At 40.1% G+C, this 20,356-nt stretch overlaps 1 protein-coding gene across 1 annotated transcript; it reads right to left on the reverse strand.

The window, feature by feature from the left end:
- Window positions 1-2,413: 2,413 nt before the first annotated feature.
- Window positions 2,414-2,929, reverse strand: LOC138885977 (secreted RxLR effector protein 161-like). The gene has a single exon (XM_070166995.1). It carries the CDS (start codon window positions 2,927-2,929, stop codon window positions 2,414-2,416), a length of 516 nt encoding a protein of 171 aa, XP_070023096.1.
- Window positions 2,930-20,356: the final 17,427 nt, after the last annotated feature.

Consider the following 20,356-nt stretch of genomic DNA (forward strand, 5'->3'; position numbering starts at 1 on the left):
CCATAATAAACCATATTCACATAATTAAGAATTATCTCAAATTACTTAAAATACTACTAACTTTTAACACACTTTATACACCTTACTATCATGGTCATGTGGTACCTTGTATGACACTAGTCCATAAATATCGGGTATTATAGCTCGGATCCTAAAATGCCAAATCTAAAAAAAACTTATTTTATTCAATTCTCTTACCCTCTCACTTTCATGAATTTACTTATCACTTGTTTGAAACAGCATAGTGCTTATAATCTCAAAATAATCTCATTCCTGAACTTACGCTGGTTAACTTACGATGAAACTTTAACATACAAAAATGCGGGTGTAGCATCTCATTTCCGAGCTTTCATAAATTTACTTATGGCATACTGTCACGTACGAAAACATGGGGTGTAACATCATTTCCCCTTTGGAACATTCTTCCTCGAATGTTGACTGATACATTTATCATTTTCATAACCTATGTCTTCCGAATACTTTAGTACTCTTCTTGCCATCTAGGTAACTGTTCGACGACTAACTCAAAGACCAGGGCATTCCCCCCTTTAGGCCTCTTTCTCGTACCGCGGCTTGTGGTTGGAATCTTTGAAATCTTATAACTGTTGCTACATTTTATCATGCAGCCTGTACGACTCTGACTTTATAAGTGCGTCTATGCGACTCTTTTCTCCTTTTTCCTCCAACTTTTAGCCAATCTCTAGGCCTTACTTTGTAAACATATACAGAGCTTGTCAAGATGTCCCTCTGGCATCTATAGGTATACTAAAGTTCTTCGCTCGGTACTTTGTTGAACTTACGCCTATTGCTATATCTTATTTCATAGACCCGATTATCCATCTTTATGACTTTATTGCATCTAGGTAGTCATTAAATGCTTCTTCATTACTATTCATCTCAATAATGATAGCATAATCTCACCTCCTACTGTTGAACTTTTATCCATCTATTATTGATTCATCATAATATTGATCTATAATCTACCATTGACAACTTGACCTATTATGTAACACTGCCTCTAGGGCTCACGTCTAATCGAGGAACATCTTAAATGATTAGGCTGATCCACCTAGGGCGATACTATACTTCCATAATCATATTTCATAGCATCCCAATGTGATTCACTTACGTGGGTATTTTAATCATGTACAATTCACGAAATCCCTCCTCTCTTTTTTTTCTTCAAATTATTACTCAATCCAAGGCCCAAACGTCATCCTTTATCTATCATAATTATACCCTTATTCTACTACTGGGGTAGCATCCCATCTTTTATAAATGCTAGTAGCCTTAGACTCCTTTGAGTTCATTCAGGTTATACTGAACTTTCTATAACTTCGAGAAACCATCAGCTATGGGCTTAATCTCGAGGACTTATCTATTCTCGTCAGCTTCTCACTTGCCTTTTCTTATCCTTACTCATGTCTTCCTAAAACCTTGTCGCTTTACCATACTTTAGCTTGGGACTTACACATATCTATTTATACTACTCGCAGCCTTCCTTTAACTTCATTGCACCATAATTTCCTTGTGTTATTCTGGAACATCAAGCGAGACATCGCATCTTTTCTAACTCTTCTTTGCTCTCTTAACTAGACTTATCGATATGTAGAAAACATAGTTTGGGAAGAAATGCCACTAATGATGGCACTATCATTCCTGGATACTAAATCCAGAGCTTCTAGACCTCTATCTGAAGTATGGACTATTCACAGCCTTCTGCACTTGAGTATCTCGTACATTGTTTCCCTTTACCTTACTTACCTTAAAATGTCACCTTACATCTTCAATTCCTTTAATAACCTCCCTTCTGCATAGGTATGATTCACATCTACAACTTGAAGCTCTATTATAATACTTTCACCTCTTTACACAATCCGGTGAGTACTTCATACTGACTTCTTATGAGGTTGGTACTCTTCTAACTGTCTTTATCGTAGAATCGTTATAGAATATGGTTGTTGTACTATCTCTCTTGTACCTCTGATATTAAGAGTGATTCTGCAATGTTTTCAATCACGATTTCAAAAAAAATTGGGTCCAATAATCAGACTCTTGATTTGCTTAATTGATGTAACTCTTTAGTTTCTTCTTCCCTTTGATCAACCTTTATGTAGGCTTAAGCTATCTTCTGATCTACGGCTCCTAGTATTTAGGTATTACTTTAGACTTTCATGGGCGCTATGGAATATCCATAATACAATCTTTTAATAATTCAATCCTTTGTGTATGACCTGGACTCAATTCTTTATTTTAACTTATACCGGAGTCTTCTACGGCTGTATGAATGTCAATATATATGTTGCATGGATAATACACCGAAATCTGAAGTGCGTTCATAACGTAACTAACTCTGGATCATTGATCGAATAATTCCTTTCGTTCCATCTCAGCGTTCTTTAAACGTAGGTAATTACTTTTCCTGGTCCTTCTGCCCCCTTACTTGTGTACAGCAGTTGCCTACTGCCAAATAATACACCTCTGTGGTAGAGAAGGCTACACATATTTGTTTCTTGCTATGCCAGGATATAAGGGATTTTCCAAGTAATTGGCACGTTCCACTCGTGTTCTTTCTATCAAGTTTATCTTCTGCAAAGTCTGCATCTGAAAAGCCTTTGAGATCAAAATTTTCCAAATTTTCATACCATAAACCATAATCGATTGTCCCTATCAAATATCTAATAGTATGTTTAACAGCAGTCAAGTGAGATTCTTTAGGAGCTGACTGATATCTAGCACATTTGCAAACGCTAAACATAATATCTGGTCGACTAGCTGTAAGATATAGTAATGAGCCAATTATACCTCGATACATTGTTTCATCAATATTCTTACCATTTTTGTCTTCATCCAAAGTAGTCGATAGACTCATAGGTGTTCCTATGGCCTTTGCATTAGACATACCAAACTTTTTGATGAGTTCTTTCATGTACTTTTTTGACTAATGAAGATTCCTTTCTATACTTGCTTGATTTGAAGTCCAAGGAATAAAGTTAGTTCTCCCATCATACTCATTTCAAATTCTCCTTTCATGATGTTTGAGAAATCCTTGCACAAAATAGTGTTAGTACTGCCAAAAATAATATCATCTACATAAATTTGTACAATTAAGTTACCGAGAGATGATCGTTTGATGAAAAGAGTAGTATCAATATTACCGTTGTCGAACCCATGTTCAATTAAAAATGAACTAAGCCTTTCATACCAGGCTCTAGGGGCTTGCTTTAGGCTATACAGTGCTTTGGACAATTTGTAGACATGATTAGGAAAGGATTCATTTACAAATTCTAGAGGTTTCTTAAAAATAACTTCCTCAGAGATGAATTCATTCAAGAAGGCACTTTTCACATCTATCTGAAATAGTCTGAAATACTTGTGAGTAGCATAAGCTATAAAAAGAGAATAGATTCTAACCGGGCAACAGGGGCGAATGTCTCCTCATAATCAATTCCCTCTTGTTGTGAATAACCTTGTGCAACTAGTCTTGCTTTATTTCGCACGACTGGTTCCCTCATCTGCCATAAGACCAAGTTCACTTGAGTCTTCTTCCTCATCTGCTCCTTCGTCTGCCATGAGCCCAAGTTCACCTGAGTCCTCATTGTTATCTTCTTTTATGCCCATGAAACACATATTTGCAATTTCTTCATGGTCAGATTCTTCTTCATCATTCCAGGCTCCAAAAGACTTCTTCTTTTGAAGGTTCCTGCTGAGTTTCTTCTTGAGTTCAGAAAATCAGCTTAAATGTGTCCATATTTTCCACATTCATAGCATCTTCCATCATTTTTATCATTTTCATTATTCATCATACTTTTCTGAAGTTTGATTTACCTCTCCTGCTATTTCTGTTTTTCCTCATCATGCTTGTTACAACTTGGGAGAGCATGGCTATGTTTTCATCCTGTTCTCCTCCTTCCCCTTCCTCTTCCTCTTCATTTTCTGGTTCATCCACAGTTGCTTTAAAAGCAACTGTTTTCTTCTTTTCTTGTTGAATTTGCCTATCCAAGTGAGTTTTCTCAAAGGCAATTAGATCACCTCTAAGTTCATCATAGGACATTTTGTCAGGGTCCTGACATTCCAGAGCAATAACCTTGGGCGACCAAATTGTGGGTAGACTTCTAAAAAAAATTCTGACATGTTCTCTATTCTTTATTGCTCTACCAAAAGATTTTAGATCTCCAAGGATTTTGCTGAACCTGGAGAACATTCCACTAATTCTCCATCTTTCATTTGAAATAGCTCATAGTCACAAACTAGAAGATTGATCCTTTTTTCTTTCACCTTGTTAGTTCCTTCATATGTGACCTCCAATTTATCTCATATTTCCTTAGCAGTTTCACAGATTGAAATTTTTTCATACTCTTCTCCACTTATAGTATTATACAATAGATTTTTTTTCTTTGGCATTCACAGTTATGACAGCAGCTTGTTCACCAGTGTAATCATCTAAGTCAAGTGGATCAGTTGATACTATGACTTGACCATTCTCATCTTTCTTTGGCGGAATTGGAAGATTTCCTTTTTTGATGACACGCCAAACTTTGATGTCATATGACATAGTGTATGTTTCCATACGCACTTTCCAGTGAGAAAAGTATTGTCCGTTGAAATATGGAGGTCATACCTGAGAGGTTCCTTCTTGAAATAGTGCACCGACGACTATGTTTGATCCCATGATCTTTTCCTCACTAGCTGTTAAGCAAAGTTTGTGATCCTTGCTCTAATACCAATTGAAAGTACAAGAGGGGGTGAATTGTAGCCAATTAAAATTCCAGTTGACTAAGTGTGAGTTTAGTCAACTAGGTTTTGCACAGTGAACAACTTCAATAAGAATGAAATAGATTAATAGAAAAGTAAAGAAGGCACAACAGTTTTTATACTGGTTTAGTACTGGTGTGGTACCTACGTCCAGTTCCCTTGGGTCACAAGGGTTCTCTTAGATCTTTGATAAAGGATTACAAAGGTGATGGTTTTAGTGTGTTCACAATCAACGATATTCAGCAATTGTAATCTTTGTAATGTTGACACAACTCTCTTTTGTGTTCTAACTCTTTCTATCTTTTGTGACACTTGTAGACTCAGGAATACAGTATTTGTACTAAGAACTAGAAAGGCTTAGATAACAGTTTTTGTGGTTGCGTAAAGTTCAATATCTTTATGCTTCTTCCTTTATAGCTTCATGAGTCTTCTGCTTCCTTGACTTCTGGGATTGTACAGAGCAATTCTAGGAATCCTTTCCTTGTGAGGAATGTACTTCTAAGAGAAAGACCTAAGGGTTGCCTCATGAATCTAGCTTGAAATAGTAGCTAAATTTGTTTCTCTTTCCTTAGAAATTGCTTCCTTGACTGGAGATAATCTTGATTGATTGCTTTAATCTTGGCGGATTGCTTTCGTCATTCCTTTTTAGCTTTCTTGGCTTGAGCTTCTGCTGAATCTTGCGGGTTTGGTTGCTATCTGTGATTTTCTCCATTCTAGCACATTTAAGGATCTTGGTTAACACTGATTTGTCTATCCGTGATTTGTTCCATTTTTGCACACTTGAATGATTGATTCCCTTCTTCTTAGGATGACTGATTTATTTACCATGTAAGGAAATGGTTCAAGATACATAGTCGTTGAGAGGATCCTCATTCCTTTTATCAATGTTGTTGCTCACCGGAATCTGTATACAATAATATAACATTAATCTAGGCTTCTTTAGGGTTATTGATCATTATTAAAATTCTAAACTTAACACTTACCTTGCGAAGAAATTGATAAGCATTATCACATGTTTGTATATTATTCGAATGGTTTGCCTTTGATGTAGTAGCATAAGAGAATCCAGCTCCTGCTGGCAAATCTTGAAATATTGTGCTTTCCACCTAAAAATAAACTTAATTATTATAACTTGCAGAAACAATCAAGTAATTTCACAAATATTTATATCTCCGTAACATAATTCGTTTCACAGGAGCACATCCCTTTTTTTACTTTTACCTTTGTATAAGCATATGGATTAAATGATAATGTTGGCAATTTCCTATCATACTCATTGTCATCAAATAGCACAGATCCTATAGGTTTTAGCTAGTGAGCTAACCATACAAAAATGTCACTCTTAATCATGGAATTGTTTTAATTGAAATTTTGTCTATCAAAGATTGGAAGTATCTGAATAATACAAAAGATATACTTCTTTTGTCCTGAACTGGGTAATAAAAAATGGTAGCGATATCCACTTTGTATGGGTAGAAATCTACCAGATAATATTCAATATAAGATTACTCTAAAGGAAGAATTCTTGAGTACCCATTAGTCCAGGTCAGGAGGCAGAAATGCTCATATCCGAAGAGTCGACGGGAGTCATGGTCGAGATGTCGATAATGGTCGCGGTCGAACATCGCTGATGAAACTGTAACGGCTAGTTTTCGAAATAAGATGTTAAAGGGAATATTCTAGTGAACATTCTCTGCATTTGTACTATTAGGGTTTATTAGAAATATGTCTCATATAAATAGAAAGGGGGATCAATGATGTGAGGCACGTGAGATTCATCTGTAAGAACAAACTTTTGGCTAAATATTCTCTCTCTTACTAAGATACAGCCAGAACCTTTTCATCAAGATTCTTGTCCAAATTATTCCCTACTTTCCATCGGATCCGAGAATATTTCGAACGTTCAAGGATTTATCTGTCACTCATCATTGTCAGGAGGAACAACCACCTAGTTCATCCTTTATTGGGTGAATCACTCCTTCTATTTATTGAAATGTCATTTATTGTTATTCATTGTTATTAAATGCTCTATTATTGCTTACACTACTTGGAATGATTATTGCACGTCGTTATTATATCGCTACCAGATCTGTCTAATGTTAATCACGCCTTCGGAACTCGCATCTAGAAATATTATTGTTAAATAGGCTTAACCCTTTATCACATAAATTTAATTATTTGAACCAAGGATTATACCTTTAGGTCAAACAATTCGGCGCCGTCTGTGGAGATTTTCTAGTTAAATTTTTAGTTTCTTCTAGATCTACAACTAACACGGATCACTAACATAAAAAAAGCAAGAAAAAAATCTCCTTTTTTGGGTGAACCAATCCCAATATGGCAGGTAACAGAGAAGAAAGGAAGAGAATAATAACTGACCTCCCAACCAATCTCATGAAAGGCCAAGAATAATAAGTGACCTAGACGAGATAAGTCACCTCCTCCTCACTGCAACATCATAAAATTTCTTGGTAAAGGAGCCTCCGCATCTGTGGATAAGGAGACCCCCCCCCCCCCGTAGTTGTAAAAAAGGTTCTTGAGGCATGGCTAACTGACACGCTAACCAGCGTCCTCCACAACCCTCTAGGGACACGACTATAGAAAATGCAAGGACTTGCGTTATACAACCATCAAACAAGCAGCACAACCAAACCCGTCCTCCCCCAATGACAGGTATTACTCACAATGTTATTAATAGTGTAGGTGACGACACTCTCACAGCCGTTCTGAAAAGGATGGAGGAAATGGAGAATGAGAACAAAGCACTCCGAGACCAAATGAAAGAACACCAAGAAAAGGTCGATAAAATATCAGGCGCCCCTAAGATCTTGCCAAAGAGAGATATTGGTCGGTTCGTCGAGCAGCCAGTTGTATAGTGATGACGTTGTCCCACATACCATACCAAAATCCTTTAAAATACCGCCCTACCTCAGGATATATAATGGCACAACCGACCCTGAAGATCATGTGACTCACTACGTCACCGCCATTAAAGGCAATAACCTCGCCAAAGAACAAGTGTCTTCCATTTGTTGAAAAAATTTGGTGAAACCCTCATAGGAAGAGCGTTAACATGATATTCAAAACTACATGCGCGTTCCATAGATACTTTTGAAGAGATGGTCGACAAGTTCGTAATGGACCATGTTGGGGCCAAGAAGGCTAAGGTGAGAGTGAACGACATATTTGCTATTAAATAGTTTCCGGGAGAGGGATTGAGGGACTTCCTCGCTTAGTTCAACCGAGTAAGGATGACCCTGTCGAACGTGTCAGAAGAGATGGCGGTCGCAGCCTTTTCAGAACAGGTTGAATAGGGATGGTTCGAGGGCACTAGAAAGTTATTAAGTTGACTGATGAATTACCCCCAACCACTTGGGACGAAATACACAATGCATATTGTGTCACGGCCCGAAAGAATGAGGATCTCAACGGACAAACTCATCGATTGACCTCGGTACAGTCCGAATCCAGAAAAGATCGAAGAAATAATACCAGAAGAGATCTCGCAGCTCTGTGATCTAACAGGGAATGACATCAATTGTATGTTAGAAAGGTCGTTGCGTCCTCCTCCCGCTACGAAGAAGGCCCGCCCAGACCAAGGGCAGGGACTCATCGGAATGAAAGAGGTATGACCATTTTATTATCCACTAACAACTTTTGTGTATCACTTATAGAGATAGTCTACGCCCTGGAAAAGCTCAGACCAAAGGTAAAGTAGTCGCAGAAGATGAGGTCGGATCCAAGTACCAAAAAGTCAGACGCCCTCTACGAGTTCCATCAAGAATGAGGGAACAAAACTGAAGAGTGCATCGCCCTAAGGCAGGAGGTCGTAAACATGTTACGACAAGGACACCTCAAAGAGTTGTTGAGCGATCGGGAAGTACCAATTTTGCCAGAGGATTCAAACAACATCAAGGACCACCAAAGCCGCCCTCACCAGCTCGCACCATCCACATGATCATCGGCGGAAACGACGAAGCTTCCATTAACAGCGTGAATTTCACCACTACCCACAAGCTCAAATGGTTAATCACCCGCGAACGGTATGACAAACTCAAAGAGAGTATCATCTTTGATAAGTCAGATACTAACGGTTTGGCTTTTACTCACTATGTTATGACTTTACAAATTTTAGATACCGATGTGAGACGCGTTATGGTAGATGATGGGAGCGCGCATGCATTATCCATCCTCGATTACTTGCATAAATAAAACTCAAAGATAAGATGGTGTCGCATTGCATCACGCTAATTGGTTTTAACAATGCAGTCGAGCGAACATCTAGTGAAATCACACTGCCCGTTCTGGCTGGTGGCGTCACTCTGAAAACCACATTCCATATCATGGACCAAGACAAAGCGTCCAATGCCATAGTAGGGTGACCATGGATACACACCATGAGAGCCGTCCCTTCCAACTTATACCAGGTCATCAAGTTCCCGACTCCGTGGGAGAATATTCAGTATACGAGGGGAACAATGCACATCCGGTAATGCTATCTCATCGCCCTAGATAGCACGACGGGAAAAAGAAAAAGAGGCATAGCAATCAACAGGGTAGAGGTCAACATGTGAAGATATTGAGCATGTCATCAGAGACCCCAATATGGTCAAAGAGTTAGGATCGACCATAGAAGACCTCGACCCCATTCAATTAGACCTCAACGACCACAGCAAGAAAGCTTACATTGGCTGCAAACATTAGGAACCAGGAAAATTCCATCAATTCTTAGTAATTAACGCAGATTTGTTTGCTTTCAGCCATGCAGATATGCCAGGTATCTGAAAGGAAATTGCCACACACAAACTGAACGTCGACCCATTCCACCCCTAGTACGACATGTCAAACGTAAGTTCAACTCCATAATAAATGACATGGTACATGAAGAGGTAGAAAAACTGTTGGAGAATGGCTCCATCAGGGAGTCGAAGTACCCTCAGTGGGTTGCCAACATGGTCATGGTAAAGAAGAAGAATGGGAAATGGTGGATGTGCATGGATTTCACAGATTTGAACAAAGAATGCCCCAAGGATTAGTTCCTATTAGCCCATATCGACCAACTCATCGATGCAACAGTCGGGCACGAACTACTGAGCTTCTTGGATGCTTATTCAGGTTATAATCAAATCCTCTTGGAAGAAGAAGATCGGGAAAAAATCACATTTATCACCCATTAAGGGACATACATTTATAGGCTCATGCCCTTAGGTTTAAAGAACGTGGGGGCGATGTACCAAAGGTTGGTGACGAGGATGTTTAAGGACCAACTCGGCAAAATGATGGAAGTATATATAGATGACATGTTGGTCAAGTCCAAAAGGAAAGAAGATCACATCGACCATCCGAGAGAAAATTTTGACATACTTAGATGATAAGGAATGAAGCTGAACCCCAAAAAGTGTGCGTTTGGCATGGCCTCAGGAACGTTTCTAGGTTTCTTGGTATCACATAGAGGGATCGAGGTCAATCTTGACCAAATTAAAGCCATCGAAGGGATACCGGAACACTTGACCACTAAATAATAGGTTCAAAGGTTGACTAGCCGAATTGACACACTAGAAAGGTTCATTTCACGATCATCGGATAGATGTCACAAACTCTTTGCCATACTCAAGAAGGATAACGGCCTCCAATGGACTTTGGAATGCATCCAAGCCTTGAAGGAATTAAAAGCATACATATCGTTGCCACCACTGCTTTCAAAACTAGATCCAGGGGAACGTGTCCTTGTTTATGACATTATATTCGAAGTAGCTGTGAGTGCAGTCCTGGTTTGAGAAAATAAAGGTACGCAATCCCCCATCTATTATATTAGCAAAATGTTAGTCGATGCGGAGATGAGGTATCCTCACCTCGAAAAACTGCCCCTCGCCTTAGTTGTAGCTTCACGAAAGTTTAGACTGTATTTCCAATGCCACCACATCTTGGTCGTCATGACTTTCCCCTTGAGAAGAATTTTGCATAAACACAAGCTATCGGGAAGGCTGCCAAATGGACCATCGAGCTGAGCGAGCATGATATCACTTACCAGTCACAAGAAGCGATAAAGTCACAAGTGCTCACTGACTTCATCACCAACTTTAGTGCAAAAGTAATGCCCGAAGTTGAAAAAGAAGCCGCTCAAACTTCCCCCCAAACATAAGACCTCTGGGTCCTATACACTAATAGTGCATCCAATGTATCAGGGTCCAGACTGGGACTCGTACTCGAAGTCCTACCAGGTGAAGTAATTCGCCAGTCCATAAGGTTCCCAGATATGACTAACAATGAGGTCGAGTATGAGGTCATAATTGCAGGTTTGAGACTAGCACTAAAGTACGGGGCAAAATGGTTAAAACTACACTAGGATTCCCAACTCATAGTCAACCAAGTCACAGGGACTTACCATATCAAAGAACAAAGATTGCAAAAATATCAGACTGAAATCTACAAGCTACTGTCCGAGTTCGACGAATGTCAGCTCAACCAAATTCCCCGAGCATAGAACACTGAAGCGGTGGACTTGCAAAACTAGTTGCAGCCACCAAAAGCATGCAACCGGTGACAAAAACGTAGTCCACCTCCTCAACTCATCGCTTGATCAAGTTGATCTATGAACCGTAAGATTAACTTGGGGACTAGAGCAATCATATTATTACATATTTGTTGGACAGCACACTCCAAGATGATAAAAAAGGGCTAAGAAACTGAGAATGCAAGTGGCCAGGTATAGTATCATCCACAACGACCTGTTTAAGAGAACTTACGGCGACCCTCTAGCAAAATGCTTGGGCCCAAACCCTTGAAGAGGTCCATAAGGGCCATTGCGGAGCTCACTCCGGCAATCGGGCTCTAGTCAGATGCCTCATACGGGCAGGATATTACTTGCCCACCATGAAAAAGGAGGTCGCAGACTTTGTGAAAAAATGAGAGCAATGTCAAAAGTACACTCCGATGATTCACCAAGCGGGCAAACACCTCCACTCGGTCACCTCACAGTGTTCGTTCATCAAATAGGGAATGGATATTGTGGGCCCCCTCCCGGTAGGGTGAGGTGACATATGATTCCTTTTGGTTTTAACTGATTATTTCTCTAAATGGATGGTAACAGGAGCATTCGCCCAAATAAGTGAACAAGAAGTGATCATCTTTATATAGAAAAACATCATATGCTGGTTCGGCCTCCCCAATGAGATTAGCTGCGACAACAGACCCCAGTTCGCGGGAAAGAAGACCGCCGAGTTTTTTGAGAAATGGCATATCAAAAGAATACTCTTGACGCCATACCACCCCGCAGGTAACGGGCAAGCAGAGTCCTCCAACAAGATGATACTGAACATCATGAAGAAAAAGCTTGAAGACGCCAAGGGACTGTCGCCGCAAATATTACTAGAAGTATTGTGGGCCTATCGAACAACGCCAAAAACGAGCACAGGAGAGACACCCTACTCTTTAGTCTATGGGACCGATGCATTAATACCAGTCGAGGTCAGAGAACCCAGCCTAAGGTACTCCCACGAGAGTGGTACAAACAACGACGAAAGAAGAAGGCAGGAGCTCGACAAAGTCGAAGAACAAAAAGACATGGCCTATATAAGAATGATCGCCCAAAAACAGCAAGTAGAACCCTATTATAACAAGAAACCAAGGGTCGGGTTGGTCAAAGTCGGGGACTACATGCTTAAAGCTAAAACACAAGCAAGCAAAGACCCATAGGAAGGCAACGTGGGAACAAATTGGGATGGTCCGTACAAAATCACGGCAAAAGCAAACAAAGGGTCGTTCCAACTAGAAACAATGGAAGGAAACCTACTACCAAATAACTGGAATATTACCCACCTCAAGTACTTCAACTTTTAATAGATAAAGTGTCCCCTAAGTCGTACTCTTTTTACCCTCACTTGAGTTTTGTCCCAATTAGGTTTTCTCAAAGAGATTTTTAACGAGGCGATGAAGGGAACACTTTAAGTCGAAGTACGCAAAGACGAGATAGGGAAGGCTATTTCATTGCTCAACCTCTCAATCACTCTCCAGGTCGACCAATGAAGGGACTAGATAGACTGGGACTGGAACGCCAACCATCACCCAAAAATTTATAAATTTCTCCAAGTGTATGACAAAAGCAACAATGCTTAAAGTTTATGGTTTTGGAAAACTTCGCACTTATCAGCACATCTTTCTAAATTTAGGTTACGTTCGACCTTGCTCGAACTAACACCTACCAGCCCTCGGCTGTAATCAAATTTAGGTTACGTTCGACCTTGTTTGAACTAACACCTACCGGCCCTTGGCTGTAATCAAATACAAGTTACAATTCGACCTCATTCGAACTAACACCTACCGGCCCTCGGCCGTACTCAAATTTAGATTATGTTTGACATTGTTCAAACTAACACCTACCCGCCCTCAGGCCTAATCAAATTAAGGTTCTGATTCGAACTCGCTTGAACTAACATCTATCGGCCCCCGGCCAGACTAAGGTCAAACATGATTCAACCTCGCTCGAACAAGAAACAAACGCAAAAAACACACAAGTATAGAAAACTAACCACAAAAAAGAGATAGATGCATAAAGCAATTTGGATATTTCATTTCATAAACATTTTTTACAAAGGCTCATGAAGACACCGACAAATACACGAGCCTGTAAAAAAAAGAGAAAAAATACTTGCCGCCACAAGGACCTTCAGCATCATCACCCTGACTGCCGATACCTGGGCCATCTCGTTCCCTTTCTTCATCACCATCGCCCTCAAGATACGTAGCATCATACCAGGCATTCTTTTCAAGCTGGTCCACACCCCCGTCCCATACATCATCACCAGCCTCAGGTGTGGCGAGATCATATCCATAAGCGACCGGGGCCTCGCGGGCCTTAACACGAGCATCCTCAAAGGCGACGCAGAAACAAACCCCATCTTATGTAAATCCCGAAACACATCTAACTAAGCTTCAACATGAATCCATTCCTCGTACTGATCTCGAGTAACGTTGGGAAATTCTGAAGCGCGAGAAGAAGACGGTTGCGCTAGCAGTTGAGCCTTTTCAGCCTCTAAGGCGTCCACCCGGTCCTGGATAAAGGAGTTGTATTTTTCCAACTCGTCAATCCTCTCCTCCAATCTATCTTCTTTTGCCTTTGCCGTAGATTGGTCAGCCTTCTGCTCAGCCCATAGAGTCATATTCGCCAACTCTAACATCTTCAATTTTCTTCGAGCTTCTAAACAGGAAGACTCCGCCTTCTCAAACTCGTTCTGCCTCTTGGCAACTTTACCACGAAGGACCTCCATTTGTAACCGGAATTCCTCCAATTGCTTGCGCAGCTCGACCACTTACGTTTGAAGATCATCACATTGGGCTTCTATTGCTTTGCTGACTTCGAGCTCTTCCTCCTTACTTCTCAATGTCCCTTCAAGGATGTCGCACTTCTCGATGACTCTCACCAGCTCATCACCCTTCTCATTCAATTCATCACAAAGGGCCTACAAGTTATCGCCCACGCCAAAATTCCTACGAATCTCCCGGTACTTCCCGCGGTACTCAAAATACTTGTGATCCAATTTCTCAAATATTTTCTCCAAAATCATGGTCTGCAATCATAAGAATAAGAAAAATAAAAAGGAAATAAAAAATGAGAACGCCCCCGCTAACAAAGGCAAAACACTAAACAAAAGTAACCTCGATCTACGAACCAATAAAATACTCACCCTGAGGGCAAGGCCGACTATGCTTCTCGACAAAGTAACATCGTCTAGCTATTTGAGGGTTTCACCCTCGATTTCATAGCAAAGAGGTCTGAAGGCAGGGACCACGTTCTCTGTATTCTTCAGCCAATCATGATCAATAGGGATCACAATGGTCCTCGTAGATCCCTCCAGCCTCACCTCGAGGTGGGCAAACCCTTCCTTCATCATCCTCAGGTATGCAACATCAATGCCTGATCCGCCTCATAACCATATTTGGCGACATCTTTGCCTCTCCCATCGACCGACAAAGAAGTATCATCAACCGGCTGCGAAGCAGACGGCCCCTCTTGCCGCGAAGAATCAGAAACCCTAGTGGCTGGCCCTTCGGCCTTAATTAGTGCAGGTAAGTCTTCATCGGCCTCCATTGCCCTTGGAGTCCCAGACGTCGTCCTGACATCATCTTCAAGGACAATGGTATCTATTTCACAAAGTGTAGAATCATCTATCACCGAGTCAACGACCCGAGTAGTCTCGTCGCCAACATCCACCGACCTCCTCTTACGGTGCATCAAGTCACCATCACCTAGCAGCAATTCCTCTTCCTCATCTATGAGACGATACAAGGGAGAAGCCATAGATTCCTCTACCTAAGTCTCTGCAGATAAAGAAGGAATTGATGCTGAAGCAACAGCATATGGGACCGAGAAGTGAGCAGAGTCACTTGTTGTCGTAGAATGGGTAGGAGATGAAGAGGCAACAATATTCCTCTTAGAAAATGTAGGTGGGGGAGCTTTCGGCCTCCTCGAGGACCCTCGAGCTGGAGTTAAGGGAAGGGTAAAAGGAAAAGGTCAACCAAAATAAACCGCAAAAGATAAGTGACTAAAAAGCCAAAACAAAGAAATTCACTGTTCAATGGAGGAGTAGGCCCAAACTTCTTGAAAAAGCCCGGCCACTCACGAATCCCTACGATGTGAGGGAGGAGCCGGCTGACCCAATCAGAAATATCCCCGACCAAATGAGGGGGCGAAGTCTTGGCTGCATGAGAAAGGAACGAGAGATCAGAACCCACGACTAAGCGAAGCAAATCAAGTTCCTAAATTTAGAAAGTTTAGACGTTTACGAGTACAATTTCAAGTTTCAGGGAAGCCGTATGCGTTGGCCACCACGTCCTCAGTTCTAACGAAGAAAAAATTAACCCAGAACTGGCGGTTAGCCTTGTCGTCCATCTTCACCACCAGGCACTTGCCCCCTCGGTGGCGAAGGTTTAACATCGTCCCTCTATAGAAACTGGGGGCGAATAGGTGTATCAGGTGCTGAAGTGTGATCGCAACCCCGGCCAACTCTGCAAACTTGGTAAGCATCCTTATGAGCTTCTAGACATACGGTGCAAGATGAACCGGGAAAATGCCGTACAAACGGCAAAACTCCTCCGCCAGTGAAAGAAGGGGAAGAGTGTAGATGGCATGAAAGAGGTAAGCATAGAATGCACAATACTCGGGGTAGTGGACTTGTGCTACGTCCCTCCCGGCAGGAATCAACTTGATGCGAGCATGAATGCTATATTTAGCCCTAAGCTCTAACAAATTGGCCTCTTTCATCGCTGACTCAAAAGTTCTGGCCTAAGCTTCATGCGCCTTTGTAAAATCAGACCTAATTTTCTCACTACGAGGAACTATCTCCTCTACCGTAGAAATGTTTTCGTCCTCAATGGCAATGGAAACACCCTCCACGTGAGGAGGAAAAACTATCGCTAGGGGAACCGAGTTACTTTCCTCACTGGGACCAGAAGATACGTTAGACATATTTCCAATGAAATAGAGAGTATTCAAAGAAATAGAGACTTAAAAATAATAGGTATCTCTAGGACAGGGAAAGAAGATGCACAACAATGGAAGAATAAGAAGAAGACACAGGGTTTCGATATGGAAAATCCGTAAAACTTGAGATTGTGTCTTCACATCCTTATTAATAAGAGCTCAGGCATCGGAATATGGAAATTAGATCATCATTACTTGGCACCACTATCGAAGCGGTAGATCCAGTCAAAAGATGCATGCAAAACGATGCAACGCATCGGAAAAATACATCATAATAACGTATGACTTCATGACGTCACTTTGATCCATGAACAACGTAACACTAAAAGTTGCAGCTCATGAAAGGCCACATTCCCAGCTTGCCTCAAACATCATAACCCGACCCACTCTTCCAATCATCTCGACCACGACGAATAGAATTCGCTCATCAAGCCCGCCTGAGGCCAGCCTCAATAAGCGGAGGGACTAACTGTATGGGTCGAAATCTGCCAAATAATATTCAAGATAAGATTACTCTAAAGGAAGAATTCTCGAGTCACCATTAGTCGAGGTGAGCCATGAGGTAGAAATGCTTATAGCCCAACAGTCGACGGGAGCCATGATCGAGATGTCAACAATGGTCGGGGTCAAACATCGCTGAGGAAGCTGTAACGGCTAGTGTTCGAAATAAGATGTTAAAGGGAATATTCTAGTGAATATTCTCTGAATTTGTACTATTACGGTTTATTAGAATTTGTCTCATATAAATAGAAACTGGGCCAATGATGTGAGGCACGTGAGATTCATATGTAGAACAAACTTTTCGCTAAATATTCTCTACCTTACTAAGATACAAGCAGGAACCTTTTTATCAAGATTCTTGTCCAAATTATTCCCTACTTTCCATCAGATCCTAGAATAATTCGAACATTCATGGATTTGTCTGTTACTCATCATTGTCAGGAGGAACAATCACCTAGTTCATCTTTTATTGGATGAATCACTCCTACTATTTACTCAAATGCCATTTATTATTATTCATTATTATTAAATGCTCTATTATTGCTCACACTACTTGGATTGATTATTGCACACCATTATTATATCTCTGCCAGATTTGTCCAACGTTAATCACACTTTCGGAACTCGCATATAGAAATATTATTGTTAACTAGGTTTAACCTCTTATCACATAAATTTAATTATTTGAACCAAGGATTATACTTTTTGGTCAAACACACTTGACATTTTTCCCCTATACTTTTGATGTATGTTGGCTATTCAATAATTCTTAGCACGATAAACTAAGTAAAAATAACAACCACACCTCAATAAATTTTTTGAAAAAATCATGTGTTCAAAGCAAACATTCATATAGATGCAAAACTATTGAACTTTTTGGAATAAAGAAAAATATGGTTTACCTATTTCAGTTACAACTGCATATAGGGCGGAGCAACCATGTCCTCCAACAATCCACAGTATATGAGGATCGACTTTATTTGACTGTAACTTTATAAAGTAATAGAAGAGCTGGACTTCATCTGCTTCATCTACTCCGATATACCTTACGTGTTATTAATAGATATAAAAATCATAAAAATGGAGAATTTTGAGATTAAGTCATTTAAAATGAGTATGACTGAATTAAGTAACAAATTATAGTACTTAACGTAGAAAAGAAAAGGCATGCTGACATTTCAAATTTTATTGTTTCTTTTTTCCGTCAGAGCTTTCTTGCTATGTAAATGAAGCTGAGAGAACATGTCTATATTTGGATGCAAGTAATAATCAGACACATACATTTTCATGTACAAATGTAATTGTTTTGCGTGCATAAACCAAGATGAGATGCTACTCTCGATGTTAAAATTGCAATATTTGTGCCACCATTTAAGATTTTGTTCCATAGGTTTAATAAAAGATAGATTTGAATCTATTATGTCAAATGTATTCAAGGTTGTAAGAAGTTGTCGAGTTATAAACTTCAAATATTTTGATTGAACTTAAAAAGAGTTTTAGTTCTGCGTGCTAATAATGTATTAATTTTTTTATTATCATGTTAAGTTGACCTACAATTAGTAACTCTTTGTAACAAGTGCATTGTGGTAACACAAGAAATAGAGTCATAATTTGCTATTAGTCCGTTAAATTGAACTCTGATAGTATAAAAAAAATTATTATGCAAGGGTCGTTTGGTTCCCAAACAAGTTATACTAGAATTATAAGGTCGAGATAATAATATGGGAATTAATAAAACAATATTCACTCTGTTCTAGTTTATGTAATCTTTTTCGCTTTTCCAGATTCAAATTATGTAAAGTTTGACCAACATATATTTTAAAATATATTTATGATCATATTGACATGAGAAGAATTGCAAATATTTTTCGTAGATTTTTTGAAAATATGAATTTTATCTTTAAAATTGTATACGGGTTATATCGGGACAATGTCTTCTCCAATTCTCCGATGAGAGAATGAACGGGAAGCACGGATCGACATGATTATAATCGAGGCCAAAAACCTCTCATATCGAGACCCAGGAAGAATGAACGATATATCCAACATCGGACATAGTAAAGCGATGCACCCCGGACTGAGTATAACTTCTAGACTTCGGGAGACGTGGTGAACGGTCATGCATGAAGGATAGGGGGCCGTAATATTCATCCTCAACCGGCTATTTGATCGGCTCCAACCCTATACCACTATAGAATGGCAAGAGTGGTCGATGCAACTTTTAGCTGAAAGGTCGGAATCGAATCCACAGAGAGCTAATATTGGTTTGGAATTGGGTTTCTATCTAATCTAGCTATGTGCGATGTTCTTAATTGCACTTCCAATCATGCTTTGTTTTGATCACTACTCTATTGTTAACACTAATGAAGAATGAAGATAAGCTAAGTATGATATTTTTGTAAGGTTTTCTTAATTGATAAAAAGGCACTAGGGAAGTGACTTACACCTAGGTGGGTATCTAACGGGGTCTAAAACTTAGGGCGAATTTATTGTGATTGAGATCATGATATAACCATTGCACATAGTTACTCACTCTATACCTCTCGGTAGTTTGAGTGACTTTGCCCTAATTGGCTTTCTCAAACTCAATTGAGTATTCAAACAATGCAAGCAGAATTGGCTCAAGTCGGGTATCACTATCTCTAGGTTTAACCCTTTAATTGGAGCTATCAATATCTTGAATGCACCCCAATTCCTTGTTAGCTTGAATTTCCTAGACTTAGTTTCTCTTTATCAAGAAGAGCCTTAGTCAAAAAGGCACAAATCAGTGTTTGCAACCACCAATTCAACAATTAAAGCATAAATCAAGCTAAATATCATTAACCAATAAATATTTAAGCCCTAAAATTGAAGACCCATTAAATACCCACACTAGGGTTGGGTGAAAACCCTAGCTAATGGGTTTAGCTACTCATAATCAAAGAAAAAATCAAAGATGGAGATGAAATATAATCCATAAAAAGTAATACAAGAGTAAAATCTAGGATTAATTGCTAAAGATGTTCTAAAATTACTCTAAAAAGCTAAAAATGGTGGTTCACGTACTCTACAAAACAACAGATGCCCTAAAAAATTGAAAAAGAACTATTTATACATAGCTAAATTTTTTGGACAAAATTGTCCCTATGGAGATTCCGCTGACAGAGAAAAATAAGTCGTCTCAGCGCTATGACTACCGCAGCCGCACAAAAGCAAGCACGGACCGCGGTTCATCTCTTTTTAGCTGGTTCTGAACTTGAGTGCGCTGGGAGGGAAAAATCTACCGCCTCAGTGCTCTTCCAACTGCGGCCGCCTGGTTCTGAACTTGAGTCCGCTGGGAGCGGGAAAATCTACCCCCTCAGTGCTCCTCCAATCGCGGCCGCAAAATATGTGCACGTCGTGGTCTTCAATTTTGAGCTCCAAACTTAGTTCACTGATTCTCACTTCCGCTGAGGCCGAGAACTTGACCGCGGCCGCGTTTGATGACAACGCTGCCTCACAATTTCAACGCAGGCAGCGGTAACTTGTTAAGCTTCATAAATACTTCTCTAATTCCTCAATCTGCTGAGAGCGGTATCAGGACCGCCTCAGCGGTAAGCCCCTCGCGCCAGCTGCTATTTCTCGTTGTCATCGCCCCTTTTA

Source organism: Nicotiana sylvestris, chromosome 2 (genome assembly GCF_000393655.2).
Source record: "Nicotiana sylvestris chromosome 2, ASM39365v2, whole genome shotgun sequence".
In the NCBI taxonomy this organism is placed as follows: domain Eukaryota; kingdom Viridiplantae; phylum Streptophyta; class Magnoliopsida; order Solanales; family Solanaceae; genus Nicotiana; species Nicotiana sylvestris.